Source organism: Erinaceus europaeus, chromosome 14 (genome assembly GCF_950295315.1).
Source record: "Erinaceus europaeus chromosome 14, mEriEur2.1, whole genome shotgun sequence".
NCBI lineage: Eukaryota > Metazoa > Chordata > Mammalia > Eulipotyphla > Erinaceidae > Erinaceus > Erinaceus europaeus.
The window spans coordinates 76,012,644-76,039,968 of NC_080175.1; the positions used below are offsets into that span (position 1 = coordinate 76,012,644).

Sequence of the window (27,325 nt, forward strand, 5' to 3'; positions counted from 1 at the left end):
GGAGGGAGAAAGACACCTGCAGTTCTGCACCACTCGCTAAGCTTCTCACTCGAAGGTGGGGACCTAGGGCTGGAACCCTGGTTCTTGCACATGGTAATATGTACAGTCTACCTCACTTTTGGGGGGGGGGGAGAGGGGCCAGAATGGGCACTGCTAAGATTATACCTTTGCAGCCAAACGATTCTTAATTTACTGATTACTATATAAAGTCGAGCAGTTTGTGGATGTGTAATGAAGGCTTTTAATATTTTAGTACATGTACATCCTCAAACAGATGACTGTCTGTCTATACAGTAGAGTTTCCAGGTAACTGCACTCAGTACTAAGTGTCAGCATGAAGTCAGAGTGCACTCATTAAGATGCTGGACTAGTTTTGCCACCATACTTACATAAGAATGATACTGTTTCCCCCTCCCCCAGTTTTACGACTTACTGGCAGTGGGCCACCGCGGCGTAACTGGGTAACGCTCCTGCTCTGCCACGTGTCACTCAGGCTCGAGCCCAGACCCACCACATTGGAGGAATTCTTGGTGCTGTGGTTGGTACCTTCTCTGTCTGGGCTAGAGCATTTTATTTAAAAGTCTACTGAAAGTGACACTGAATTTCTTCTCACTTGGAAAAGCAGCAATTTTAGACATGAAACATGGTAGTGTTTCAAAAAAGAAAAGAAAAAGATATGTATCAGTTGTCAGTTAAGTTGTTTACTTGAATTAAAAAAAATTAGTAAGCCCTAAGAATTTCTTGGATCGTTGTGATCATGTTAGTTTATGATGAAGAAAATTGAATTATAAACGACAGATACATGATCTTACATTAAAATGATTTTAAGTATTTTTACTTAACTTTGAACCAGTTCTCCCCATCCCCAGTGACTCTAAATAATTTAAGAATTCCTTGATTTCCTCCTGTTCTTTATGAAATTATTCCCATAAATTAGAATTCACTATATTTTGCATGTTCATGGAATTTTCTTCTCCAGTTTGTAATAGGAAACAGTTCTTAGAATGAAAGAGCTGCTATTCTGCTGTTCTTCAAGTCAGTGAATTCTAAGTTGTGAATGCTCAGAGCATTTGAGGTATAAAGGGCCATGTAGAGTATCTGTAGAACAGGCTATTTACTGCATCTGGGTTCGACAGCAGTGTTTGTTAGCTTGGCTTAGCCTTTTATCCTATATTGCTACTTCTGCTGGCCACTACATCCTTGCAAACACACACATACACTTCAGTCCTCACAAAAGGGGCAACATGTTGGGTAGATGGTTACTGAATTCCAGAGAATCTTACTACCATCAGCACCCACATTTTTTTGTTTGTTTGTTTTTGTAGTCTGGTTAGATATCCTTGAATGGCTTCTACTATGAAATTACTAAATATAGGAATCATAAAATACCACACTTGAACATATCATTTAATTGTGCTTAGAAAATCCCCAATATTTGAGTAAATCTATCTTAGATGGAGTTTTTTTAGTTGACGTGTTACACTTGCACCGAGATTAACCAGTTCCCCACGCCCTCCACTGACTGTTGGCAAATATTAAGCTGAGAATACTGCATTTTTCTATTCTTAGATTGTGGGTTTCAGCATCAGTTTACCCCACATAGCAATAGGCTCAAACAGAATCAAAGGCTGGATTCTTGTGAAAGAGGACTTTAATTTAGACTTCCTCAGTTTCCAGCTTAAAATTTTCTGTTGTCAGTACTAAACCAGGCAAATTTTTCAACTTGGCTATTTTTGGTTGGAGGTGGTACCCATCTTAAGAAAATCTTGAAATTGGGTAACCCACCATTTGTTTAATTTAAAAGTAAAATTACTCTTTATCCATAAAGAAACGTTAGAAATATTTTTTTCAACACCTGTAATTTTTTTCTCATCTTCAACAGTCACAGTTGCAGATTATATTTCTAGAGCTGAGTCTCAGAGCAGACAAAGAAACCTCCCAAGGGAAACTTTGGCTAAAAACAAGAAAGAAATGGTAAGGAGAATTTAACCTGTAGGTTTTGTTTTGGTTTTTTTTTTTTTTTTTTTTTAATGGTTTAGCTTTATTTTTACTTAACTTACTGTGTGATCACTTATTTTCCCCAACTAGATGAATGATTTAAAGACTATTCTTGATTTTATTACTGGCCCTAGGTAACAAGATATGCATGCTCTAGCCTGAAATCCTTTTTATCTAGAACTTTAATATTCGTAAAGATCATTTTGCCCAGAATTACTGGGTATAGCAACTTGCTTATATCTCTTTAAGTTTTTAATTCTTTTAAATGCTTTAAAGTGTTGATGTGAGAGTACATATTTCGAAAAAAAAAAAGGTGAGTAAAGTATGTAGTTTTGCTTTACTTAGGATATTAACTATGTCTTTTACACGGTAAGCTTTCCAGTGGTTAAAATTAGGTGTTTTCAGTAAATGTTTGAGTCTTAGGATTTAGGCACTGCTAGGTGCTAGAGAGAATATTGAAAGAGATGGACTCCATTAATATTTTCAGAATGTTCTACATCTTTGAGCCATTGTAGTAGATGAAACTAACATGCACTAGTTGATTAGTGTTTATGTAGCTATTTTTTTTTCTCCTCAGCTACAGATTTCATTTATAAAGAAGTTGAAAAAGTTGTCTCCCTTTGGCAGGTAAAAGATGTGATTGAAGAGCACGGTCCTTCAGACAAGGCAATAAATGGCCCAACAAGTGCTTCTGGCGATGAAATGTCTCAGCTACAACGTACTCCAGGAGAAGACAAGAGTGACACCTTAAAAGAAGAAAACACTCAAGAATCGGCAGTCCTGAATGGCGTCCCATAAACTGAACACGTTCCTAGTTTACAGCTCTTTTACATTACATTTTACAATAATAGTGCTTGTACAGCTTGCCAAAGATAGAATATGGATCGCCAGTCTTTACACCGCACTTTCAGTTCCTCCATTTGGAATTCAGAAAGGGGAGGGATCCTGAGGAAATCCTATGTTAAACATACTTTGACACCTACTGTGTTATAAAATATATCATCAGATGTGCCTTGAGAATAGTATATGTAACATTAAAAAAAAGTTGCTGGCTATAGGAAATGTTATTTTGTTTTCAAAATATGGCAGAGATGGGGGAGGGAGACGGGTGGGGTGTGGGATCCCTAACATAATACTCTATGAAAGCATTAGCTGCTTTTGTTACATTTTTAATAATATGCAACCACTCCTTCACCTGAGGAAAACTAGGATGAAATGCAGTCTAAAATATTTTGCACTGAATTGTAATTTCTTCATTAGTTTAGTCTGGAAACTGGTCTGTTTTACTGTGTTTTTTAAATGCTGTATGTGGAGGAAAAGCTGCACACCACTGGAAGACATTTGTCAAACTCACCTGCAGGGACACTGGGTGATATCGGCAGTGACTGTTCTACATTGAGGCTTTGTTTGGTTTATTTATTAAAGTGTACAGTATTTAAAAATCAAACATAGCTTTAGTAAAAACACTAAGCTGAATTCGTCATGTCCATTCAGACATAACCTGAACTACTGAAAAGATCAATTTCCAGAAGGTTTATTCTATGTAAACTACATGTTAGTCTTGAGTAGGGTATTATCCTCACTACCCCCCCCTTTTTTTTAATTTTGGTTGTTTGATGTGCAATATGTTTTTGTATGCAGGTAGTAAATAAACTTTGATCTTCCATTTGCTGATTTTTAACTTTCTACTTTTTATACCAGTTATAAAGTAGTAAGAGCTACTTGTAGCTCTTATAGAATAGTATCCAGATTGCTTTTTAAAAAGCATCTATACTTGCTCATAGACTAGTATTCAGATATCACTGGTCAGTTACTGTTTTGTTATGAATCCTTTGGAGTCTGAGCACTTCAAAATTCAGGATTTTAGAAGTCAGGTTTAGGAGGTTGATCAGGCACTTGATATTAACTAACACAATTCTAATAAAAAGCAACTTCTGGAAGGCAATGGAATAAATTCCAGAACTTCAGTTTTGCCTTTAATTCCATATCTATTTGTAAATATGCACGATTTAAAAATAAATAGTGCACTAATTTTTTCTTAAAGATTATTCATGAGGGAGGAAGAGAGAAAGAAAGATCCACATCTATCGCTTGGGCACATGCAGAGCCAGGGACTGAACTTGAGACCTCATGTTTGGAAGTCCAGTGTTTTATCTACTTCACCACGTGGCTTCTCTCCTAGTTTTCATTTTAATTCTCCAAAATAATTTTGAAGATTCTCATAGTAGTAAAGACCAAACTATTTTTGGTATATTCTAGGTTTAATTTTAAGGATGTGGTAGTTTACATGGTGATCTGTAATTATGAAGCTTTGTTGCGAGATCGTACCAAATAAATTTGGATTTGTGGGAGGGCTTTGCTCCAGAATATTCTGTAGACCACTGAACAAGAACAAGAGCCCTTTCTTGTCCTTTGGCATCCAAACATGATGTGCAAAAGGAATGCTGTGATTTTAATTGTTATAAGGTGAATTCAGAGCATAGTTAAAGGTAGTATTTGCTGGGTACATAGAATTCTCATTCTCAGTTTTATATGATTGAGATTAGTACTGATGGTATTAAGTGCTTTCTTAAAATATGGCAACTAAAAACTTCTGAATTTTGGTGTGAAAGTACAATACTTGCACATTGAATAACAGTATCAAGTAAGTTAATCTGATTTAAAAAAATAATCTATAAGGGACCAGGTGGTGGTGCACCTGGTTGAGTACATTACAATGCACAGGGACCCAGGTTCAAGCCTCTGGTCCCCACCTGCAGGAGGAAAGCTTCACAAGCGGTGAAGCAGGGCTGCAGGTGTATGTCTCCCTCTCTTACCATTCCCTTCCCTCTCAATTCCTGACTGTCTCTACCCAATAAATAAAGATAATTTTTAAAAGTTAAAAAATTAATCATAAATGTTTTTTTCCAAAATTGAAAATAAGTAAAATTGTTGTTTTTATTCTTAGCTCTTCAATAATTGGTTATATGTATGAGGTATAAGGTATGAGAATTTTCAAAATTATAGGTAGAAAATAATAAAAAATAATTAATTTCCCCATGTAGAATAGATTGAATCTAGTCAGTTTTCCATATTGTTTCAATGAGAAACACAAAGCCATCTTTAAAAGTGAGCATACCCTAAGCAGTTCTGTTATTAGTAACTGTACCCTAGGTACTTAGTATTAAGAATGAGTAATTTGCAAATGACTAAAAAAACCCAGTGTCTTCTCTAGGTAGGCTCACTTCCCTGCTTTTCTGTGTATGTGTTTTTTGTTTGTTTTTGTAAATAGCATATGACTGAGAAGGAAAGGCCCATTTCCCCAAAGTAATCAGTATTGATTGAAGTAGTTAGTCTTCCAGACTTGAGAAGGAAGCCTGTCTTAATGCCTCCTAGTGTAAGATGGTGCCGTAGAATTTTTCACCATACACTAAACATACACACTTGTGGCGTCTATTCAAAGGTCACATGCAGCTGAAATAGTTTAGTACATGTTATAGTGTCACACTGAATTAAGCATTAGCTTATGTGATTTGCTTTTCCTGAAACTCTGATAATCTTACAGGATTCTTGGGTTTATCATCTTATTTTTAAACCTATGAGCTGAACCTTTCATGCAAAGTGTCATGTATGTCTTTCGCCATTTGTATATGAAGCTGAGAGAGAAAGCACATGATACTGCTGGGTTCAGGAAACTGACACTGCTTAAGACTGGGCTAGGGGACGGTCGCTTAAATGTAGGTTTTACGAATGTACGAAAAGAAAAAAATACTGATAGAACCTTTACACTAAGTTACAGGTATTTTAATAGCTATTGTTTGCTGCTGTCTACTGCTCAACCAAAGGAGGGTCTCTCAAAAGTTCCTATGCTGGGGGTTGGGTGGTAGCGCAGCAGGTTAAGCACACGTGGCTCAAAGCACAGGGATCGGCACAATCATCCCGGTTTAAGCCCCCAGCTCCCCACCTGCAAGGAGGTCATTTCACAAGCAGTGAAGCAGGTCTACAGGTGTCTGTCTGCCTCTCCCTCTCTGTCTTCCCCTCCTCTCTCTCAAATAGCATCAACAAGGGCAACAAAATGGGGAAAATGGCTTCCAGGAGCAGTGGATTCTCAGTAGTGCAGGCACTGAGCCCTAGTGATAACCCTGGAGGCAAAAAAAAAAAAAGTTGATATGCTAACTGAACATTGCTGCTAAATTAGGAAACTACCATTCTTGTGCTTTATTTTTCTGAGGAAATCAGTTTCCAAGGCTGTGCCCAGAGTAAGCATAGGACAGATAAGTGGAAAGTGGACTATATATAATACTAAGTTCTATATTTGAAGACTGGAAGATAATGGAATGACAGAAATGGCTAACTACTTTTATACTTGGAATTTCTAGACTAAGATTTTTAGGCTAAATCTTAAGGTCTGCCAAAATTCCAAACAGCACTAAAGTTTCAGTCAAATCTACCTTTGCTATATGGTTTGATCCTTTTCCCTATTACAATGGTACCAGTAGATTTTTCTAGTCCTTATTTTAAAACTACTTCTTGGAGGCTAGGTGGTGGTGCACCTGGTTGAGTGCACATGCTCCAACACTTAAGGATCAAGTTTCAAGCCCCAAGTCCTCACCTGCAGGGGAGAGCTTCACAAGTGGTGAAGCCATCTCTGTCTTCCTCACTATCTTCCCCATCCCTCACAATTTCTGTCTCCAATAAGTAAATTAAATGAATAAAACTAGTTCTTAGTATTAAGATGAGGGCTTGAATGAATAGAAACCACTTGTAATCTATAATTATGATGGCATTTGAATTTTAATTCAGGGATTGTTTAAGGATAGTCTGGTATATTTAAAATTGGCAGCTGGTAGTAATTCAGATCTGTGCTTAACTGCTCATTCAGATACACCAGTTAGGTTAAACCATAGGAACTTATCAGAAGTTGGCCTTGGACCCACCAAAGTGGCAGTACCTACTAGTCAATGTAATAGTGCATTTTTATTTTTATTTATTTTGCTGGGTTGAACACACAATGCAAAAGGACCTGGGTTCAAACCCCCCAGTCCCTATCTGTGGGCGGTGGGGAAGAGCTTTGTGAATAATGAAGTAATGCTGCCCCTCCCCTCTCAATATCTCTGTCTCATACAAAGTGGTTTTTTTTTGGGGGGGTGGGAGTGGGGCTTATAATTTTCAGTGATTTTGCTTCTAGTTGCCTTCTGCACATTTGTTGTAATTAATTTTTTAAATGTGTTGACTTTTATTGAAAGACATCATCGCGCCAGGGTTCAAACTTGAAACCACAGGCATGCAATGACTGTTCAAACACACTGAGCTGCCTTCCTGGCCGTTTTATTCTATTTAGTACAAAGTAATAGCAGAGGAGAGCCAGGAGGGTAGAGTAGTGGTAGTGCACAAAGCTTAGAGATGGCAAGTGCCATGCTCCACCCCCGGCACCCATGAAACAGACCTGTAAGTATGGACTGAGATGCACACCGTCTACTTACACATGTATCTCGGTTCTTGGTGTAGGGTTTGGCAGTGCCCGTCATCTACACAACTAGACTGATTTCTTTTTATTAACTTTCCCTTTTGTTGCCCTTTTTATTGTAGTTGTTGTTGGATAGGACAGAGAGAAATGAGAGACAGGAAGAGAAGACGGGGAAAGATAGACACCAGCAGACCTGTTTCACTGCTCATGAAGTGACCCCCTTGCTGGTGGGAAGCCAGGGGCTCAAACTGGGATCCTTCCACTGGTCCTTGCCCTTCGTGCCATGTGCACTTAACCCACTGCACTACCGCCCGAGCCTCTTTTTTTCTTTAATTTTTATTATTGGATAGAGACATAGTTTGATATGGGAAGGGGAGGGAGACACCTGCAGCCCTGTTTCACCACTTGTGAAGCTTTTCCTCTGCAGGTGGGGATCAGGGGCTTGAACCTGGGTCCTTGTGCACTATAATGTGTGCACTTAACTAGGTGTGCCACTGCCGGGCCCTGGACTTCCTAGATAAAACTTTCTATAGTTATAGTTTCAAACATGGGAAGGAGAATTGCTTAAAACTGAAGTAGTAAAAAATACCACCTCATATTCTATCACTGTCACCAGCAAAGCAGTTTTTATAGAATAGGATTAATCTATGTCAACTCAGATACTAGTGAAAGCCAAAGGGCTTAAGTCAGACACTGAAACTTCTCTACCAGATCACATTAAGACTGAATTAGGAAGGAACTCCACAAAGCAACTGAAAAACAAACTGAACACAGTAAATTGCTGAAGACACCTAGGGTTTAAATACAATTTTATTAACCCAGTAACTGGAAATGGATTGCTTTGGCTTCATTTCCTAGATTATAATGTTTGGAGTAATTCTCACTTCTCAAGTTGACCAGTTTTCCCTCTCACCAGGAACATGGCTTGCTCCAAGTCTGACTCAACTCCTGCACCTTCTGTCCTCTAGTGCTGTGTTCATTCACACTTGCCCTTCATTTCTGTAAGGACCTAACTGATAAAAAGGGTGAAGAGGTTAGTAACATGCTACCTTGGGTTTAAGAATAGTCTTGGGCCAGGGAGATAGCATATTGGTTATGCAAACAGACTCATGCCTGAGGCTCCCAGGTCCCAGATTCTGCCCTGAGCACCATCTGAAGTCAGAGCTGAGCAGTGCTCTGGTAAAAGAAGTCTCAGCATGCTGCTTCTGACAAGTTACTCTAGAATTTTTTTCTTAATATAGTTTTCAATCTTTTTATTATTTTATTGTTTTTATTCATTTGTTATTGGATAGAGAGAAATTGAGAGAAGAGGAGACGGAGACAGGGAGACAGACAGAAACCTGCAGCCCTGCCAGGGGCTTGAACCTGGGTTCTTGTGCGCTAGAATGGGAGCGCTTAACCAGGTGCACCACTGCCTGGCCCCTGCTGTAGAATTTCTTCGCCTGTAAATGCACTTAACAATAGTGACTAGGCTATTGAAATACAGGTTAAAGTCTAACCAGCATATGGTAAGTTGTCACTAAAATGAACATTACACAAGTATTTTGCAACCACAAAAAAATGGGAGAGATAAAGACCCGTTACAGACTACTCCAGGGACTGAGTGGTGGTGTACCTGGTCAAGGTCCGTACTAGGACCTGGGCTCAACCCCCCAGCCCCCATCTATAGAGGACAGTTTCATGAGCAGGTAAGGTCTGCAGGTCTCTCTCTCCCCCTCCCTCTTGATTTATCTGCCCCTATTCAATAAATAAATATTTAAAAATAATCAGCAGTGCCGGAGAATTGGTGCAGGAGTAGGTCACTGAACTTTAAGGCCCGAGTTCAATCTGTCATTCAGTCTCATGTGCCCAAGTGCTTCACTGGTTCTTATCTTTTTAAAGGTCATACTGCATCAATACAATGGTTTAAAGTTCTCACAGAAGATAGACTTAATAGAGTAGGAATTCTTTTGGGAAAGATAGCTTATAATGTAATATACCACTGTTTGTACTTTTAAATTATTAACTTTGCCATCACTTATCCCGGGGGCTCTGCCAGCATAAGTCCGCCGCTCCTGGTATCCTTCCCCTCCCCCCATTTTAATAGGATAGAGAAATTGAGAGGGGAGGGAGATCTAGAGGGAGAAAGACACCTGCAGACCTGCTTCACCCCTTGTTAAATGTCCCCGCTACAGGTGGGGAGTGGGGTCTCAAACCTGGGTCTTTGAGCATAGTACTATGTGTGCTTAACTGCATGTGCCACTGTTCAGCACTGATTTTTAAGAGCTGGGGTCTTGTGCATGCTTCAGTCCCAGGTTGACTTTTTCAAGAGGGAAAGAAGCCACAGTGAAGTTTAAGTTGGTGATGGTCTGAGCATTTGAATCTGATCCATGAATTACACTGTAAGGCACTTGGTCTTGACTTAATTTTAAGTTTCTGGTTGATACATCAATACTTTAAGCTCTTGTTCATAAAATATTTCTGGATGTTTGCTTAGTCCAGAACACAAGATTAGTAACCCCAAAACAATGGATACTCCCAGCAGCTTTCTTATGAATTCACCATGCTAAAATTTGTAACATTTGAGGTCCTTTCCTGGTCATTTTTAAGAAAGCAGCTTTTTAAAAAAATTCAACCATCTGAAAACTTTCTTTCTGCCACCAAAGTTATCACTGGGGCTCAGTGCCTGCACTACAAATCCATCACTCCCAGCAGCCTTATTTTCCTATTTTTGACAGGACAGAGAAATTGTGGGGAGATAGGAGAGAAAGACACCTGCAGCCCCGCTTCACCTCTCATCAAGTGTTCCCCTGCAGGTAGGAAGTGGGAGATTCATGCATGGCGATGATGTGCACTAACCAGTTGCGCCACCACCCAGCCCCCATGTGATAACTCCTTAAAGGAATATTCCCACGTTTCCAGATTTTATGCTGTGGGCAGGGTATCATTTTTGTGATCCATGGAGTGTTAGGTTTTTCATGTTTTTATGCTTTAATTTATTAGTGATTTTTTTTTTTTATTAGTGACTTTTTTGACTCCAAATTTCAGTGGCATGCTGCCTAATGTTCCAACATGAAAGGTGGCTGTGGTGTTACTAGCAGCACAAGTTCCACTACTATTGGCTGAGTTTAACGTTGAGTCAGTATTACAAAATCAGATGTCTTCAAATGAAACACATGAAACTGTTACACGCAGTTTGGCTGACAAAAACATGAGGCTCACAGGAACCCGTTTCTCCTGGGAATAAATCACAGCAACTTTACAGAACCTAACTACTTCAAATAACAAGTCAAGTATGCTGCCACATATCCCTACTTCTATAAGCCCATGGGCTGCCTAAAGCTGGTATGGCAAACTATTATTTTAAACAGACCAAGCCATGGAAAAGTCAACCAAAAGAACACGTATCCTGATAACACCCCAACTTCAGAGCACCCCTAAATTTACCTAAGGCTGGATGTAAATTACCACCAGTATTTTGACGTTAAACTGTCTCAATTATCTCTAGTGATTTCCGAAAACTAAGATGGTAGGGAATACAATTCACCATCTTTTAACTAAAGATACCAAACAATCCTAATGGTAGCCAGATTACCTCAGATGATTAGAGCAGGTCCTCTGCTTGAATCCTGATATATTTAATGCCAGTTGCCTTCAGATGTCAAATAAACCAGTGCATAAATTTCAAGCTACTTTGCAGCACTGGGCCAAGCACATGAGCAATTCCATGGCTCCCAGTTTATTATTTCAGTAGCACTAAGGCCTCATACGTGTGATTCCACTGTTCCATAACCAGCCATCAACTATCTTAACGATGCAGGACCCCACAGCACTGGCGTGCTCCCCGTCCCCCATGCTGTGCCACAAAGTGCCTGGGCCAGGTACTTCTGTCCTCTGGGCTGTTTATAGACAGTAAGGGCATTTTGGCTGCTGACTGTGATTGTGCTGAGTTATGACAAATGCAAATCCTTAGATTATGTTAAAACAGCCTCACTTGTAAACTGAGTTTCTAGCTGAATATAGATCTTTCTAGACTAAAAACAAGACCTGTATTCTAAACTTTTAGTATACTGTACTGTTTATTGTATTTTGGATGTGTGAAATCTGAATGGCCAGTAAGATCATGTACAATTTCTTAGGTCAACACTGTTGCTAAATTCAAATTTTTTAAAATTTATTTTCCCTTTTGTTGCCCTTGTTTTTTGTTGTTGTAATTACTGTTGTTGTTAGTGATGTCATCATTGTTAGATAGGATAGAGAGAAATGGAGAGAGAATAGGAAGACAGAGAGGGGGAGAGATGCCTGCAGACCTGCTTCACCACCTGTGAAGTGATACTTCCTGCAGGTGGGGAGCTGGGGGCTCGAACCAGGATCCTTATGCCGGTCCTTGCGCTTTACGCCACCTACGCTTAACCTGCTGCACTACTGCCTGACTCCCTATTTCAAATTTTTAATGAGTTGTGGCTGTTGGAGAGGCTCCATGGGCACAGCAGCTAAATTCACTGTTATGGCTCTAAGAACTTAGGCCAGTCTGTGTGTGCTTAGTACAGCACTTTTTCTAATGAGTTATTTTGTTTGTTTGTTTGTTTATGAGAAAGACACAGAGACTAGTTCTGGCTTATGGTGATGCTGAGGATTGAACCTGGGACCCCAGAGCTTCAGGCAAGACAGTCTTTTGCAGAACCATTATGTTATCTCCCCAGCCCTCTCCCAATGAGTGTCCACACCTGCTAACGACGTCACAGTATTTGTCACACTGTATTTTAATTACCTGTATCAATCTCCCATTAGGCTTGTGGTCCTCTGCAAGCAGACTATCATGTTCACTCTTTGCTGAAGTAGCAAATCATCCAATGAGTAATGAACAACATTGCTTCCCTATGTATGCGTCCATAATTACTGAGTAGTCATCTCCAAATGTTGATTTACAAATGATTAGATTTAAAATCCTTAAATTTAGACCAAAAAAAAAAAAAGCCAAGACCTGGACTTATTTTTTGCTTAGTCATCAAAAATTGTAGTATTGAGGCATTTTATTATTTAAAAAAGGTATATATATGCATAAACTATTAAGAATTTAAGTTTCATCACACATGTACTTCATTTTTTAGCTTGACCTTCTAGTAAATCTTTAGCTTCATTGATTTTGGCTGCTATATAAGGAGATCCTCCTACAGAAAGAGAGAAAAGGAATAGTTATGATTCACAGGTTCTTAGTGAAAACCTAGTCCCTTGTTTCGAGAATCTCTATCCTTACTTGAGGGATAAAAGCAGAAATGCTATTTTGCTTTAAAAAAAAAAAAACCAACATTGTAACCATATCACCAAATACATAGTAGTTTATCTGACCAATGGGGAGTCAGGTAGTTAAATATGAGGCACACATTCATGAAAACAGCATGTTTTTCAAAAACTTAACACTGTTACCGGATTTAAAAAAAATACTTGTGTGGGTGGAGGACTCGGGGCTAGCAGTAACAAACCAGACTCATGCCCAGAGTCTCAAAGCCCCACGTTCAGGCATTGGGTCCACCACGTGCCAGAGCTAAGCAGTTCTTTGGTCTCTTTCGTGGAAATAAATCTTAAAACACATTAAATTGTGACTATACAATAGTGTAAGCTACCTATACACAACGACTACAGGTTACAAATGAGTACCAACCTATTACGCACTGTGTCGATGAAAACCTCTCTAGGTTTAGACTCCTGACTTATGTCGGGAAGACACACTTGGCTCTAGTTGCTTCTCCTGTCCTTCATAGATTTCTTTCTCCCTTTGTGGTATCATAGCTGCTTTCCTACAAACATGCTGGGGCAGTGATTCTCAGAGTGTGGCCCTTAGTCCAGAAGCACCATCCTTCCTACAGGTGGCCTCAGGACCACCTATAGGAAATTAGCAATAGAAACCTTGACGGGAATAGAAATGTATGAGCTCTGCCCTAGACCTAGTAAACTGCACGCCCCCCAGTTAATACCAGGCTAAGCAGTCTGATGCAAATAGTTACAATTTACCAAAAATAAAAATCTCTTATTTTAAAGCCTACTCTGAAGGGCACTGGAACCTGAACTTTGTTTTTTGTGGTCTTTATTTTGATATTCCAAGGAAACATTTGCTTTCAACACAGCTAAGGCTGCCTACAAGTATACTGGAAACTAAGAAATACATCCCATAGTTTTCTTTTTTTTCCCCAATGTATTTTTATTTATTGGATAGACAGTCAGAAATTGAGAGGGGGGAGATAGAGAGGGAGAGAGACAGACAAGATACCTGCAACACTGCTTCACCACTCCAGAAGCTTCCCCCGCCCCCCGCAGGTGGAGACCAGGGGCTCGAACCTGGGTGCTTGTGCACTGTAATGTGTGCTCAACCGGGTGCACCACCGCCTGGCCCCTATCCTATAGCTTTCTTGAAGTAACCTCTAGTTCAAAGATCCAAATGGGTAAGGGAAAATTACATTTCTTAAGTTCATTTAGTGAAAACTCCAGTCTTTTAAGATTATAGGCCATCTGGGATGCCAGAAGATGGCACAGGAGCTCAGTTTGGAAGCATGAGGTCCCATATTTGATCCTTGACACTCCATATGCTGGAATGGTGCTCTGGTTCTCTCCCCTTCTATATTTTGTTAATATCTTTAAAAAAGGAAATGTGGGCCATCCACCAAACAGTAGTCATTAGCAGTGCCTATACTTATCAGAGGTCACATTTAATCATAGTTGGAGATCTCAAAGCACTGTTCTTACCCACAGTGCTATGTGCACTTAGCCCAGTCCCCCACCAGTCCCCATTCAAGGCATTGTTAATGCTTGTTACTATTTCCAAATTCTAAGATCTGCTCAGCATTCTAGAAGTACACTATTTATTTATTTAATTTTATTTTCAGAGCTGGGGTCCTGCACATGATGTCAGTGTGCAGGACCGGCGGCTTTTCCATTCAAATAAACAAGAGAGAAAATCATAGTGACAGTGACTCCCCACCTGCCTGGCCCTTCTCATGTGGTGCTGGGCTTGTAGCTGGTGGTATGTATGGTAAAGTCACACACCCATCCTAACTGCTTTGGGCTGTTTCTCCGACCTCCTGATTTTTTTTTTTTTTAAACACCAAATCAAAGGAATCCAGACCAGGAGACAACCCTCACATACAGCCTTAGGCTTTTCTAACTCGAGAATTAGATGTGAAACCATTTTTTAGTATCAGTCACTCCAACACGTACGAAAAGAATCTATTAACTACTTACCTTTATCTGGGTGATTTAAAAGCATGATTCGACGATGAGCTTCTCTTATTTTCCCTTTGTTGGCAGTAGGGCTAATTTAAAAAGGAGAAAGGAAGGATTGCTTACTTCAGCCTACTTCCACATCAGAAGGGCTACAGTTATTGGGGAGCTGGACCAAGTAAACAGAGTATGAAAATGTGTTTGGGGAGTCGGTGATAGCACAGCGGGTTAAGCGCACGTGGCGCAAAGCACAAGGACCAGCGTAAGGATCCCAGTTCAAGCCCCTGGCTCCCCACCTGAAGGGGGGGTCGCTTCACAAGTGGTGAAGCAGGTCTGCAGGTGTCTGTCTTTCTCTGCCCCTCTTTGTCTTCCCCTCCTCTCTCCATTTCTCTCTGTCCTATCCAACAACAACAATAATAACTACAACAATAAAACAAGGGCAACAAAAGAGAATAATTTTTTTTTTTTTTTTTAAAAGAAATGTGTTTGGGGCCTCTTTCCTAATACAAGGAAGGTGAATATTCCAAATTAGAAAACTTAACTAAGAAAAAAAAGGCGTATCAAACAAAAATTTGTATCAAGTTAAACGTGATGATATTACAATAGCTATTTTTATTGAAAATAACAAGTTTGGGTATCTGGCACAGACTCTTTACTACGTTTGTGCATAGATGTGAAGTTATATTTACCTTACACCTAGTATTAGTGCTGCTTCCCGCTTTGTCATTTTGGGTTCAAACCCACCTCTGTAATAGCCACCACTGAAGGCCTGAAAGAGGGAGTGCATCAGTTGTTAGAATAGAGTGAAAGCTGATTTCCTAGAGAAACAAAGGCATTTCAAAGAACTTAAAAGTCTAACCACAACATCAAGATGGCTTTATAAGTAGTAACATATTTTAATGATCACTACACACTGTTATTTTTTTTTCTTTTTTACTCCAGGCAACCTAAACTCTTGAAAACACAATAATGACTCAAAGCCAGGTCCTCCAACTTTGTTGTTAGAAATCCTACGCTCAATAGGCTGTTAGTCAAATTCTGAACTATACCCAGAGAGAAGATATGATCATCACATTCAGTTACACTGTCGCCTGTTAACTGCAGTGCTACTCAAGGATCATGAGGCAACCCAAGGTCACACGGCAAGAATGGATCACTCAAGAGCACAAAGCCCCATATGCTTCTGATGCAGAACAGATAAGAGGACAAGACTGTGGACAGGCAATGCTGAAATTTATAGGAACTGAACAATCAAGTGATAACTTCCAATAGAACTGTTGACATCTCCACCCTAATTCTGCCACAAATAACATGATGGGCATCAGTACCAGGGTCAAGTTCTCCTTCTGAAAAGCCAGAGAAGGGCCCTGCCAAATAGTGACTTATAACTTCATGTATTTTGGGGGGCCAGGCAGTGGCACACCGGGTTAAGTGCACATTATACAAAGCGCAAGGATCTATGTTCGAGCCTCCGGCTCCCCACCTGCGGGGTGGGGGGAGCTTCACAAGTGGTGAAGGAGATCTGGAGGTGTCTTTCTCCCTATTTCCCCCTTTCCTCTCAATTTTTCTTTGTCTTATCCAAAAAAAAAAAAAAAAAGTGGCTACCAGGAGCAGTGGGTTTATAGTGCAGGCACTGAGCCCCAGCAATAACCCTGGAAGCAAAAAAAAAAAAAGTGTATTTTCCTGAAATTTACTCTACTTCAAGTTGGTTCTAGGTTTCATATACAGGCAGCAAAGAAACAAACAAACAAAAAAAATGCTTGGGAGTCAGGCAGTAGCGCAGCGGGTTAAGTGCAGGTAGTGTGAAGCGCAAGGATCTGTGTAAGGATCCCGGTTCGAGCCCCCGGCTCCCCACCTGCAGGGGAGTCGCTTCACAAGCAGTGAAGCAGGTCTGCAGGTGTCCAGCTTTCTCTCCCCCTCTGTCTTCCCCTCCTCTCTCCATTTCTCTCTGTCCTATCCAACAATGACAATATGAATAACAATAATAACTACAACAAAAAAACAATAAGGGCAACAATAGGGAGTAAATAGTGGTCCGGGAGGTGGCACAGTGGATAAAAGCATTGGACTCTCAAGCATGAGGTCCCGAGTTCAATCCCCGGCAGCATATGTACCAAAGTGATGTCTGACTCTTTCTCTCTCTTCCTGTTTCTCATTAATAAATAAATAAAATCTTTAAAAACCGGGGGGGGGGGCAGTAAATAAATAAATATTTTAAAAAATGCTTAAGTGAGTCTTACAGATTTCGGTAGACTTTGAAAAACTTGTTTTACTTGAGGCTCCACATGCTTCATGGCTTGCAAAACATAGCGACCTAGAAACAGAACAGCAGCAGAGTAAGAAATAAGTCTCCAATTGTCCCTACTGCTACCTCCCCCCAAAACAAACACACAAAAACCCCAAGGACACACCTGCAAATCCTGCAGCTGCAATGGTCAGTCCAACTGCTACCACTGTGCTCGCCTGGCCGGTGGCAAACAGAGCCAAAGGGTTAGCTCTCTAAGCCCATTCCCTCCCCTTCCCTTTTGTGCTCATTCTCTCACCCCCACTCATCACAAGTCTCATTTCCAAGGGAGAAATTGTAGACGGGGAATGAGAGGGAACAGGGAAGGCCCCCTCCAACCTACATTCTGAGGCTCTTAGACAAAGTCTTCAACTTGGAAGAACCACAAAGAGACAGTCGTGTTTTAGGACAGAAGGGGGTGGGAACAGGGTCCTGAGCTTCTTATCTCCCAACTTCTATATTTGCTTTTGGGGAACACGGGACCCTGAAGTGAGGTGCTCTAGTCTTTGTCTTCAGGTGTTCACATCTGCAGACATCTGTATTTCATGGCCTTGCAGTCAGGCCGTGTGAGTGTGTGTGTGTGTGGCAGGGAGGTAGTGCTTGGTGTGAGAGGCGCCTCTGCCTGCTTTTGGCCATTTATTCTCCTTGCTAGGGTGCAGGGGAAGGGGTTGTCTTCCCTAAGCAGACCCCCCCCCCCAACAAAATGGTATCTTCTAGGGTGAAAATATTCTGCCAGATGCGCCTTTACAATGACCAAGACTTTTCCCATCAGATAGATGCATTTACTGGAAAGGTCCGGAGTCTTTGCTCAGTGACTTTTACAGGAGTAGAGGCAGGTAGTTTCTCCTCCTTGGAGAACCCTGCTCCACCTAAGATGACAAGTCCAGATATATCCAGAAGCCTCTGTCACTGAGAGCCCGAGTAAGCACCAGACAAAAGCAGAGAAAATCCTGTTGACAGCAACTGTTACAGGGGGCAGCAGGTCTGCAGGTGTCTCCCTCCCTCCCTCCCTATGCCCCTTCCCTCTCGATTTCTCTGTCCTGTCAAATATAATGAGAGAGAGAGAAAAATGGAAAAATAGCCGGTGAGATTAATAGACTCATAGTGCCAGCACTAAGCCCCAGCAATAGCCCTGTTAGCATAAAATAATCATAATTGAGGGGGCCTGGCAGTAGCACACTGGGTTAAGCACACATAGTATGAAGCGCAAGGATATGGGTTCGAGCCCCAGGTCCCTACCTGCAGAAGGGTCACTTCACAAGTGGTGAAGCAGGCCTGCAGGTGTCTATTTTTCTCTCTCCCTCTCAATTTCTCTCTGTCCTATCCAATAAAATGCAAAAATTAGCCTCAAGGAGCAGTGGATTTGTAGTGCCTGCACCTAGCCCCAGCAATAACGCTGGAGGTACAGTATACGTGTAAATATATATATATGTATATATTGCTGGAGGATATATATATGTCAACGGCTCCTTGCCATATGATTTCTGTGCTCAGACATTGATTCAGTAGGCAGGTTCTTATGTAGTTTCTGAACAAACAGTTCAATCTGATCCCGCCAAACCTTTCACCTATGTGAATCAACGACAGAAAGCGAGTTCACCGGGGCCGGGTACTGGCGCACCTGGTTGAGTGCACAGGGGACAATGCACAAGGACCCAGGTTCGAGCCCCTGGTCCCCACCTGCAGGAGGAAGCTTTGCGGGTGGTGGAGCAGGTCTGCAGGTGTCTTTCACCCTCTCTATCCCTCCCTCCCCTCTCTATTTCTGACTGTCTCTATCCAATAAATAAAGATAATAAAAAATTAAAAAAGAAAAGAAAAAGAAAATTAAAAAAGAAAAGAAAAAGAAAATTAAAAAAGAAAAAAGAAAAAAAAAAAGCGAGTTCACTGTATTAGCAAAAAACCGATTCCAATAGCCCAGCTTTTCTTACTCTCCCAGCTCTGGCCACGGCAGAGGGCTCTCCGCGAGCAGTCGCTGCCCTGCAGTATGAAAGGGGCAGAGGGAGCCGTGTGCACCTGGTGGAGCGCACAGGTTACAATGTGCAAGGACGCGGGTTCGAGCCCGGCTCCCCACCTGCATGGGGAAAGCTTCCTGGGCAGTGAAGCAGGGCTGCAAGTCTCCCTCTATTATCTTTATTTACTGGACAGAGACAGCCAAAAATCATAAGGGGAAGGGAGAGACAGAAGGAGAAAGAGACAGAGACACCTGCAGCCCCGCTTCACCACTTGCAAAGCTTCCCTCTGCAGGTGGGGACGGGGACTCGAACCCGGGTCCCTGCACATCGTAACCTGTGCGCTCAACCAGGCGCGCCACCACCCGCACCCGCACCCGCACCCGCACCCGGCGTCGCTCTAGCTCTCTCGCTCCCCACCTCCCTTCTCTCTCAATTTCTGTCCGGCCAAATGAAATGAAGCTTAAAGAGTGCGAGAGGAGGTCCCGCGCAGGTGTGCTCAGGCGGAAGGAAGGGCGCTCACACGTCCCCAGGTCAGAGGCTGGGCTGCGAGGAAGGGGCTCCCGGGACGGCGCCCCTCGAACCGCAGGCAGCGAGGCCCGTGGCCCCGGGGGCGGGCGGTCAGCCCCGACTCCCGCGGCGCTCGGGGCGGGGAGACACCGAAGGTCGCACTCACCATGGCTCCAGCTCGGCTGCCCGGCCTCCGCCGACAGCGCGGTTCATCCCAGCCCCGAGCGGCCACACGCCTCGCCGGGAAACTACGAGGCCGCCACCGGCGGGCAAAAACCGCCGGGCTCGGGCGCCCAGGACTTACGGTAGCGCCGCCGCAAATTAGGACGGAAGATGAAAACTGTCGTAAAAGCGGGAAGCCGAAGGTCGCGGGAGCCGTGACCCCGGGAGCAGAGCTGGGATTGGACGGCGGGTGGGCGGGTCGTTGCCTGGCGGGCTTTGCCCTTGGCTCTGGGCGTCGGGTGTTCGCCGGTGGCTGCGGGGAAGAGCTCTAATTTACAGGGACCCGAGCGGTTCTAGGGCAACCTTGCTCTGAATATGGGAGTGCCTGAAAGGAGAAACGTAATGGAGTCGGGTCGTGGAGGGCTTACAGTGTGATATTTGCAGGATCGAAATAAAATGGAGTTGGCATTTAAAGCAACTCAGTTGCCCATTGACAGATAAGTGACTAAGAAAGTGTGGTGTTGGGAGTCGGGCGGTAGCGCAGCTGGTTAAGCGCGCGTGGCGCAAAGCGCAAGGACCCTTGGAAGGATCCCGGTTCGAGCCCCTGGCTCCCCACCTGCCGGTGAAGCAGGTCTGCAGGTGTCTATCTTTCTCTCCCCCTCTCTGTCTTCCCCTCTTCTCTCCATTTCTCTCTGTCCTATCCAACAACAATAACTAAAACAATAAAACAACAAGGGCAACAAAAAGGAAAGTAAATGAATAAATATTAAAAATTTAAAAAAGAAAGTTTGTGGTGTTTATTTATACACAGCAGAATGCTATGTAGCTGATGATTTCATCTTCTCTTTTGCCATGTCTTGGACGGAACTTGGAGTTTTCAGGTTGAGTGGTGTATGCCAGAAAGAAAGAAAAATGCCAAATGATCTTACAGGTGAAACCTAAGAAGCTAGGGCAGTATGGGAATACACATCACTAAGGGAAAATATATACTGGGTTTGGTGTGTGATACTAAATCAAAGGACTCTGGGGATGAAGGGAAAGAGATGGAGTGAGTGAGCTCTGGGCTCCTAGTGTATGATGGTGGAAATGGAATTTGGTTGAGAGAGTCTTGCAGACACATACTATAGGGAGATGAGAGGTTGCATCTTTGTCCATAACTGTATTGTAAACCATTGACCTCCCTTTATAAAGGGGAAAAATTAACTATACCATAATCCACTGACCTCCCCCCCCCCCATAAACTGAAGACAAAATGAACTATATCCTTGTAATTATATTTGGAAACCATTGGTAAATCACTGATAAATGAAAAGTCAACCAAACTTGAAAAAATAAAATAGAGTTTGGTATCAGAAAGAGACAACATAATGGTTCTGTAATGTACTTCCATGCCTGAGGCTCTGAGGTCCCAGGCTCAATCTATTGCATCACCATCATCCAGAGCTGAGCGGTGTTCTGGTCTTTTTCTCTCAATAAAATATAAAAAACAGAGGCTCTAAGGTTTCAGGTTCAGCCTCTTGCATCACCATAAGCCATAGCTGAGCAGTGTTCTGGTGGTGCTGATGATGATAGTTACTGTCCACTCAGAACTTAACAAAGTTTTAAGAATCTCTTCCCATTGTAAGGAATCCATAGGTGTACTGTTCGGTTATTGGACAAAAACAAAGGTTTATTGGGTTTGTTTGTTTACCAGAGAACTGTTTGGTTCTGGTTTATGGGGGGTTTAGACATCTCTACCCTTTACAAGGAATCCTCTGATGTACTGTTTGGTTATTGGACAAAACAAAAATTTTATTTTATGGTGGTGCTGGGGACTGAACCTGAGACCTTTGCCACCGCAGGCATCAAAGCCTTTTTGAATAACCATTATGTTAACTCTATAGCCCTGGCTTTATCTTTTCCCCCTCTCTATAAAAAGTGGTGTCTAATGCATGGCTAAGAAAGTTGTGGTGTTCAAGCCCCCCGTCCCCACCTGCAGAGGGAAAGCTTTACAAGTGGTGAAGCAGGGTTGCATGTGTCTCTCTGTCTCTTTCCCTCTCTGTCTCCCCCTTCCTTTTGATTTCTGGCTGTCTCTATCCAATAAATAAAGATGATTTAAAAAAAGAAAGTTGTGGTGCATATAGCCAATGGAGGTGTTAGAGTGATGAGGTCACCTCATTTGCAATTTACAATATCTTGGTCAGAACTCCAAGGCATCATGTTGCCTGAGACAAGCCACGAAGAGAAAGACCAACACAAAATAATCCCACTTACAGGTGGAACTTAAATGCAAAACAGTAAGTAAAGACATAAGATGAAACTCGGACTGCTTGTGGCCTATTGCACCAAAACAAAGGATGCTAGAGAAGAAGGAAAAGGGACAGGATGGAGGGACACTGGGATCCTATTGTGTTTCCTAGACACGAATCAAGGGGAGATGAATGAGAGGCTGGGCCTGTGTGTTAAAGACTACTAAACCGGGGAGACAGCATAATGGTCATATTAGCCTTTTAAGCCTGTGGCTCCAAGGTCCCAGGTTCAATCCCCAGCACCACCATCAGCCAGAGCTGAGTAGTACTCTGGCTTCTTTCCCTCTATCTTTCTCTCTGTCTCTCCCTCTCTCTCTCTCTCTCATTAAGATAAAGTGAATAAAACATCTAAAAATAAACTTAAAAAGACAAACTGTAAACCATTAACCTCAAATAAAATGACAAATAATGCTTATCGACTAATGGATGAATGGATAATCATTGTTATTATTATTATTTTTTTTTCACCTCTAGTGACTTCCAGCATTCCTTAGCTTGTGTTGTATCACTTCAATGTTCAAAGAAGGTCAGTATCTTACAAATTTCCTTACTTCATCTTCATATCACCTTTCTCCTTTTATATACAATCTCATTTACCTTCCTCTGAAAGGATGCATATAATTGCATTCAGGACCCATGACTGCTATCCAGGAAAACCCACCTATTTATTTTTTTAAGATTTTATTTATTTATTTATTAATGAGAAAGACAGGAGGAGAGTGAGAAAGAACCAATCATCACTTTTGTACATGTGCTGCCAGGGATTGAACTCGGGACCTCAAGCTTGAGAATCCAGTGCTTTCTCCATTGTACCATTTCCCACACCACAAAACGCACCTATTTCAAAAGTTCCTCTTCTTTTCTTTTTGCCTCCAAGGTTATCACTGGGGTTTGGCGCTGGCACTATGAATCTACTACTCCTGGCAAACATCCCCCCCCCCCTTTATTACTTAGTTCCTCTCTGCAGGAAAAGATGAGGTCTTTTTAAAATGTAAAGAATTACAGACTATTTTTTAACTCATTTCTACTAAGTAGACATAGTAATATATTTAAAAGGTGCTTGTAGATCCAAATTTTCTTTGTTTCTTTTTTAATATTTATTCCCCTTTGTTGTCCTTTGTTGTTTTATTGTTGTAGTTATTGTTGCTGTTATTGATGTCGTCGTTGTTGGATAGGACAGAGAGAAATGGAGAGAGATGGGGAAGACAGAGGGGGAAGGGAAAGACATCTGCAGACCTGCTTCACCGCTTGTGAAGAGACTCCCCTGCAGGTGGGGAGCCGGGGGTTCGAACCTGGATCCTTCTGCCAGTCCATGCGCTTTGCACCACGTGTGCTCAACTTGCTGGGCTACCTCCTGACTCTCTAATAGGGCTCATTTTTGTTTTGTTTTGTTTTGTTTTGTTTTGTTTTGTTTTGCAGGCTTGGGCTTGCTGAGCTTCTCATCATTTTTGTTTCAGAGAGATAGACACACACCACAACTCCCACCACCATCCCCAGAGCTCTCCTCGCCCCTGTGTCCTCTGACGCTTCCCTGTGGTGCTGGGATTCAAACCCAGGACCTCATAGGTCATAAGGCTCCCATAGGGCTAATTTCCTTAAGCTGAAGAAAGGGCAGAAGAAAGAAGGGATTTAGAACAAGAGAGACTAAAGACAGTCATTTGTGCACATAGGACACTGGGAAGTGGAAGTGGTGCTGGAAAGCGAGGAGAGAAGTCCAGTCCCTCTGTCCTCTAGTCCTCTGCATCTGCAGACAGGTCAGGTGGCCAGACCCTGCCTTATGGATATTATCAAATGATTTATAACCATTTCTCCTCTCATTTATCATCCTTTTCCTCTGCTTTTAAGGCCCCCCCCCCCCACTGCATCTATTTTAGTATGACTTTCTGCTTTCTTTTCTAATTATAAGAACAGTAGTCCTTATTTAGTCCACAGCGTGTGGTGGACAACAAGTCAGAAAATTACACCTTGTCTGAGCAGAATGGCAGCCCCCAGGAGGCATAGATGCCTGCATGTTGGCCGTCTTTTCAGACCATGAGACGTGTCGTGATTTAAGGGCAACCTTGGCAACTGGGCTAGCCAGCGTGGAGGCTCTTCCACCAACCCTCCACTTCATTTCTCCATTGAGAATCTTTTCCCATCAGTCCCTTGCCCCCTTCCCAAACCAGGGTTCTACTTTATGCACCCAATCAATCGAGCCCTCCCTGCTGAGCAAATGGAACTGACCACCAGAAGAGTTGGCATAAGCACAGTTTTGCCTGGGCCAAGCAGGCAAGTACAATTATTTGATTTCTGGGGATTTCTGCTAAGTAAGGGTGAAACTGTGGCTCTGGGATCTGTTGGTGACTATGAATAATAACATAGTGGGACACGTGTGAAGTAAAGCAACACTGCAGGGCTGGTCTAAAGTCTCCTTTTACATCCCATTGTTAAGAGAGCTAGATTGTGCAGGACATGAGAGAATAATCAAGCAAGGTATCTGCTAGCAACCAGCTTCCACACTTCAGCTCAACCTACACAGAAGAGAAGAGAATCAGCATTGTCATCATGGGTTATTTGTGATTAGAAAGAAGCATGCCAGTCATCTTAGATAATTGTCACAAAAATCATACTGCTATTAAAAGTTATCTTCACTCTCACCATTACTGTCCTTGAAGACAGGCCATTGCAAAAACTCCATGAAATTCCCTTTGGCAGCTGTGATGTCTTCAGTTATTGCATAGGCAACTTCCTTAGTTCACTCACCACTGAAAACTTTATTTTTAGGGGTTGGATGGTGGTGCACCTGGCTGAGTGCACATGTTAAAATGCCCAAGAACCCAAGTTCAAATCCCCAGTCCCCACCTGCAGGGGGAAAGCTTTGCAAGTGGAGAAACAATTTTGCAGGTTTCTTTCTTTCTTTCTTTCTTTCTTTCTTTCTTTCTTTCTTTCTTTCTTTCTCTCTCTCTCTCTCCTTTCTAAACTTTCAAATTCTTGCTGTCTATATCAAATTAATGAAGATAATAAAAAATTTTTTTAAACTTTTTTTTTTTTTGCCTCCAGGGTTATCGGTGGAACTCAGTGCCTGCACTTTGAATCCACTGTTCCTGGAGGCCATTTTTCCCTTTTGTTGCCATTGTTGTTATCATTGCTGTTGTTGTTGTTGGATACAACAGAGAGAAATTCTCAATTTCTTTCTCAGAGGAGAGGAAGACAGAGAGGGGGAGAGAAAGGCAGACACTTGCAGACCTGCCTCACTGGCTGCAAATCAACCTCCCTGCAAGTGTGGAGCCAGGGGCTCGAACCAGGATCCTTACGCTCGCTGGTCTTTGTACTTTGTGTCATGTGTGCTTAACCTGCTGCACTACCGCCTGACCCCCTCTTTTCTTTTTCTTTTTTTCCTTCCTTTTTTTGCCTTCAGGGTTATTGCTGGGGCTTGGTGTCAGTGGCGCTATGAATCCAATGCTCCTGGTGGCCATTTTTTCCATTTTATTTGCTAGGACAGAGAGAAATTGAGAGAGATGGGGAAGATAGAAAGACAGAGAAAAAAACCTGCTTCACCGCTCCAGCAGCATCCGTCTTGTATGTAGGGAGCCGGGGCTCAAACCCAGATCTTTGCATGAGTACTTGCGTAAACACACATTTAACTGGGTCCACCATCACCTAGCTCCCTGAAAACTCTTTCAGATTCATCTCTACCTCTCTTTTCATAAATCTCGGGGTCCTGCTGAAAGGGCTTTGTTACCATCGTAGTTCAGATATGCCCTGAACTCCACTGAGTTTGGGCTTTGTCTGAAGTTGATCCTCTCACTTTATGTGTCCATCCCCAGATCTATCTTTGTCCACCAGTTAAAGACCCCAATTCAAATGAACCTTCTACAAAACTTATGTGCATTCATCTGGAATGGGTACCCCCCAACTTTCTATGTAAAGGAACACACAGTAAAAATCTAGGCATTGCTGGTTGCATATAATCTATATTCTTTGTTTCGTCAAAATGTGAAAACAATTCTTAGCTCGTGGCCCATTCATAATTGACCACAGGATGAATTTGGCTGATTGTTTAAGGTGAGCTCATCTTCCTTACAATTTTGTTTATATTGTACATGCCACTTATCACATTTAGCTTTGCATAGAAATTACGGGGATGCAAGTAGTTTCTCTACTGCATTGATCCTTGAGACTAGAATTCATGTCTCGTGTAATTTGTTTATTTACTCCCTGGAACATCTGTTATAGCATCGGAACATAGAAATGCTCGAAGGATATTTGTAAAAATAAGCAAACAAGTTACTTGTAATATCTTTCAGCAGAAAGATTATTTCCCAATTTGTCCAGGCTCCTAAATTTTCTGACAAATAGAATTTCCATCTCTCTGCAAACACTAGGCCCCTGAATACGCAATGTGCACATAAATACAGCTGGTAATTAGGTAGGATATTGTTCTTATTTATCAGATATTGCATTCGCCAAACATGTGTTGTAGTCAAAGCTCTGAAAAAAAAATCCAAGAACAAGACAGATAGAAACCTTGGGAGCTAGACGGTGGCACACCTAGTTGGACACACACATTACAGTGCACAAGGACGTGGGTTCAAGCCCCATGTCCCCATCTGTAGAGAAGAAATTCCACTAACAGTGAAGAAGTGTCTCTCTTTCTCCCTTTTTCTCTCCTCCCCACTTCAACTTCTCTCTGCCCTATCAAATAAAAAAAGTAATAAATAAATAAAAATTAAAAGCAGAGAAACTTCACTGTGTGATGCTTCTGGGCTGAGAAGCATGACCTCACCGTGAGCTCTTTTTGATTAGTCTCAACTTCACATTCCTCTCTTAAGATCAATTGATTTAATAATGCTTGCCATTGGCACTTGCATTTTCAGGATGTGAGAAATGTAGAAGTTGATGTTTATTATATGTCAGGCAGCTAGAAGTATTATTATTACTATTATTATTATTATTATTGCCTCCAGAGCTATCGCTGGGGCTCAGTGCCAGCACTACAAATTCACCCCTCCTGGCAGCCATTTGTGCCTCCCCCTTTCTAATTTTTATTAGCTAGGTCAGAAAAAGGATGGAGAGATAGAGAGAAAGACACCTTCAGCCCTGCTTCACTGCTTGTGGGGAGTGAAGCACGGAGACCCTGTGCAGGTGGGGAGTGAGGGCTCAACCCAGGTCCTTGCTCTTGGTAACATGTACCCATAACCCAGTACATCACTGCCGGTCCCGGAATATCATTATTTTTTTAAATGTGTACAGCCACATAAAGAATTTAGTGAAAGGGGGCCGGGTGGTAGCAGAGCGGATTGAGCGCACATGGCGCAAAGCGCAGGGACCTTCATAAGGCCCTGGCTCCCACTTGCAGGGGCGTCGCTTCACAGGCGGTCAAGCAGGTCTGCAGATGCCTATTTTTCTCTCCCCTTCTCAGTCTTCACCTCCTTTCCCCATTTCTCTCTGTCCTATCCAACAAGGACATCAATAACTACAACAATAATAAAACAACAAGGGCTAGGTGGTTGGG

At 42.2% G+C, this 27,325-nt stretch overlaps 2 protein-coding genes across 8 annotated transcripts in view; one reads left to right on the forward strand and one right to left on the reverse strand.

The window, feature by feature from the left end:
- FXR1 (FMR1 autosomal homolog 1) overlaps nt 1-3,664 on the forward strand; it is a 66,009-nt gene extending 62,345 nt beyond the window's left edge. For 4 of the 6 annotated variants that reach the window (XM_016186090.2, XM_016186094.2, XM_016186102.2 and 1 more), the window contains 2 exons: nt 1,883-1,974; nt 2,626-3,664. In XM_016186090.2, coding sequence (XP_016041576.1) covers nt 1,883-1,974; nt 2,626-2,796 — 263 coding nt within the window. In that variant the 3' untranslated portion in view covers nt 2,797-3,664. The remainder of the gene's footprint in view (nt 1-1,882; nt 1,975-2,625) is intronic. The other 2 variants (XM_016186113.2, XM_007518278.2) reach the window with 2 other exon arrangements.
- An 8,770-nt stretch (nt 3,665-12,434) lies between these two features.
- Nucleotides 12,435-19,715, reverse strand: DNAJC19 (DnaJ heat shock protein family (Hsp40) member C19). 2 transcript variants are annotated; one of them, XM_060172023.1, is made up of 7 exons: nt 19,548-19,715; nt 18,162-18,242; nt 17,050-17,101; nt 16,879-16,952; nt 15,328-15,407; nt 14,660-14,730; nt 12,435-12,594 (listed from the first exon to the last, which is right to left on the reverse strand). In XM_060172023.1, exons 1-7 carry the CDS (start codon nt 19,548-19,550, stop codon nt 12,524-12,526), a joined length of 432 nt encoding a protein of 143 aa, XP_060028006.1. In that variant the 5' UTR covers nt 19,551-19,715; the 3' UTR covers nt 12,435-12,523. The 2 variants fall into 2 exon arrangements, with proteins under 2 accessions (XP_060028006.1, XP_007518358.2); XM_007518296.3 differs by lacking the exon at nt 18,162-18,242.
- Nucleotides 19,716-27,325: the final 7,610 nt, after the last annotated feature.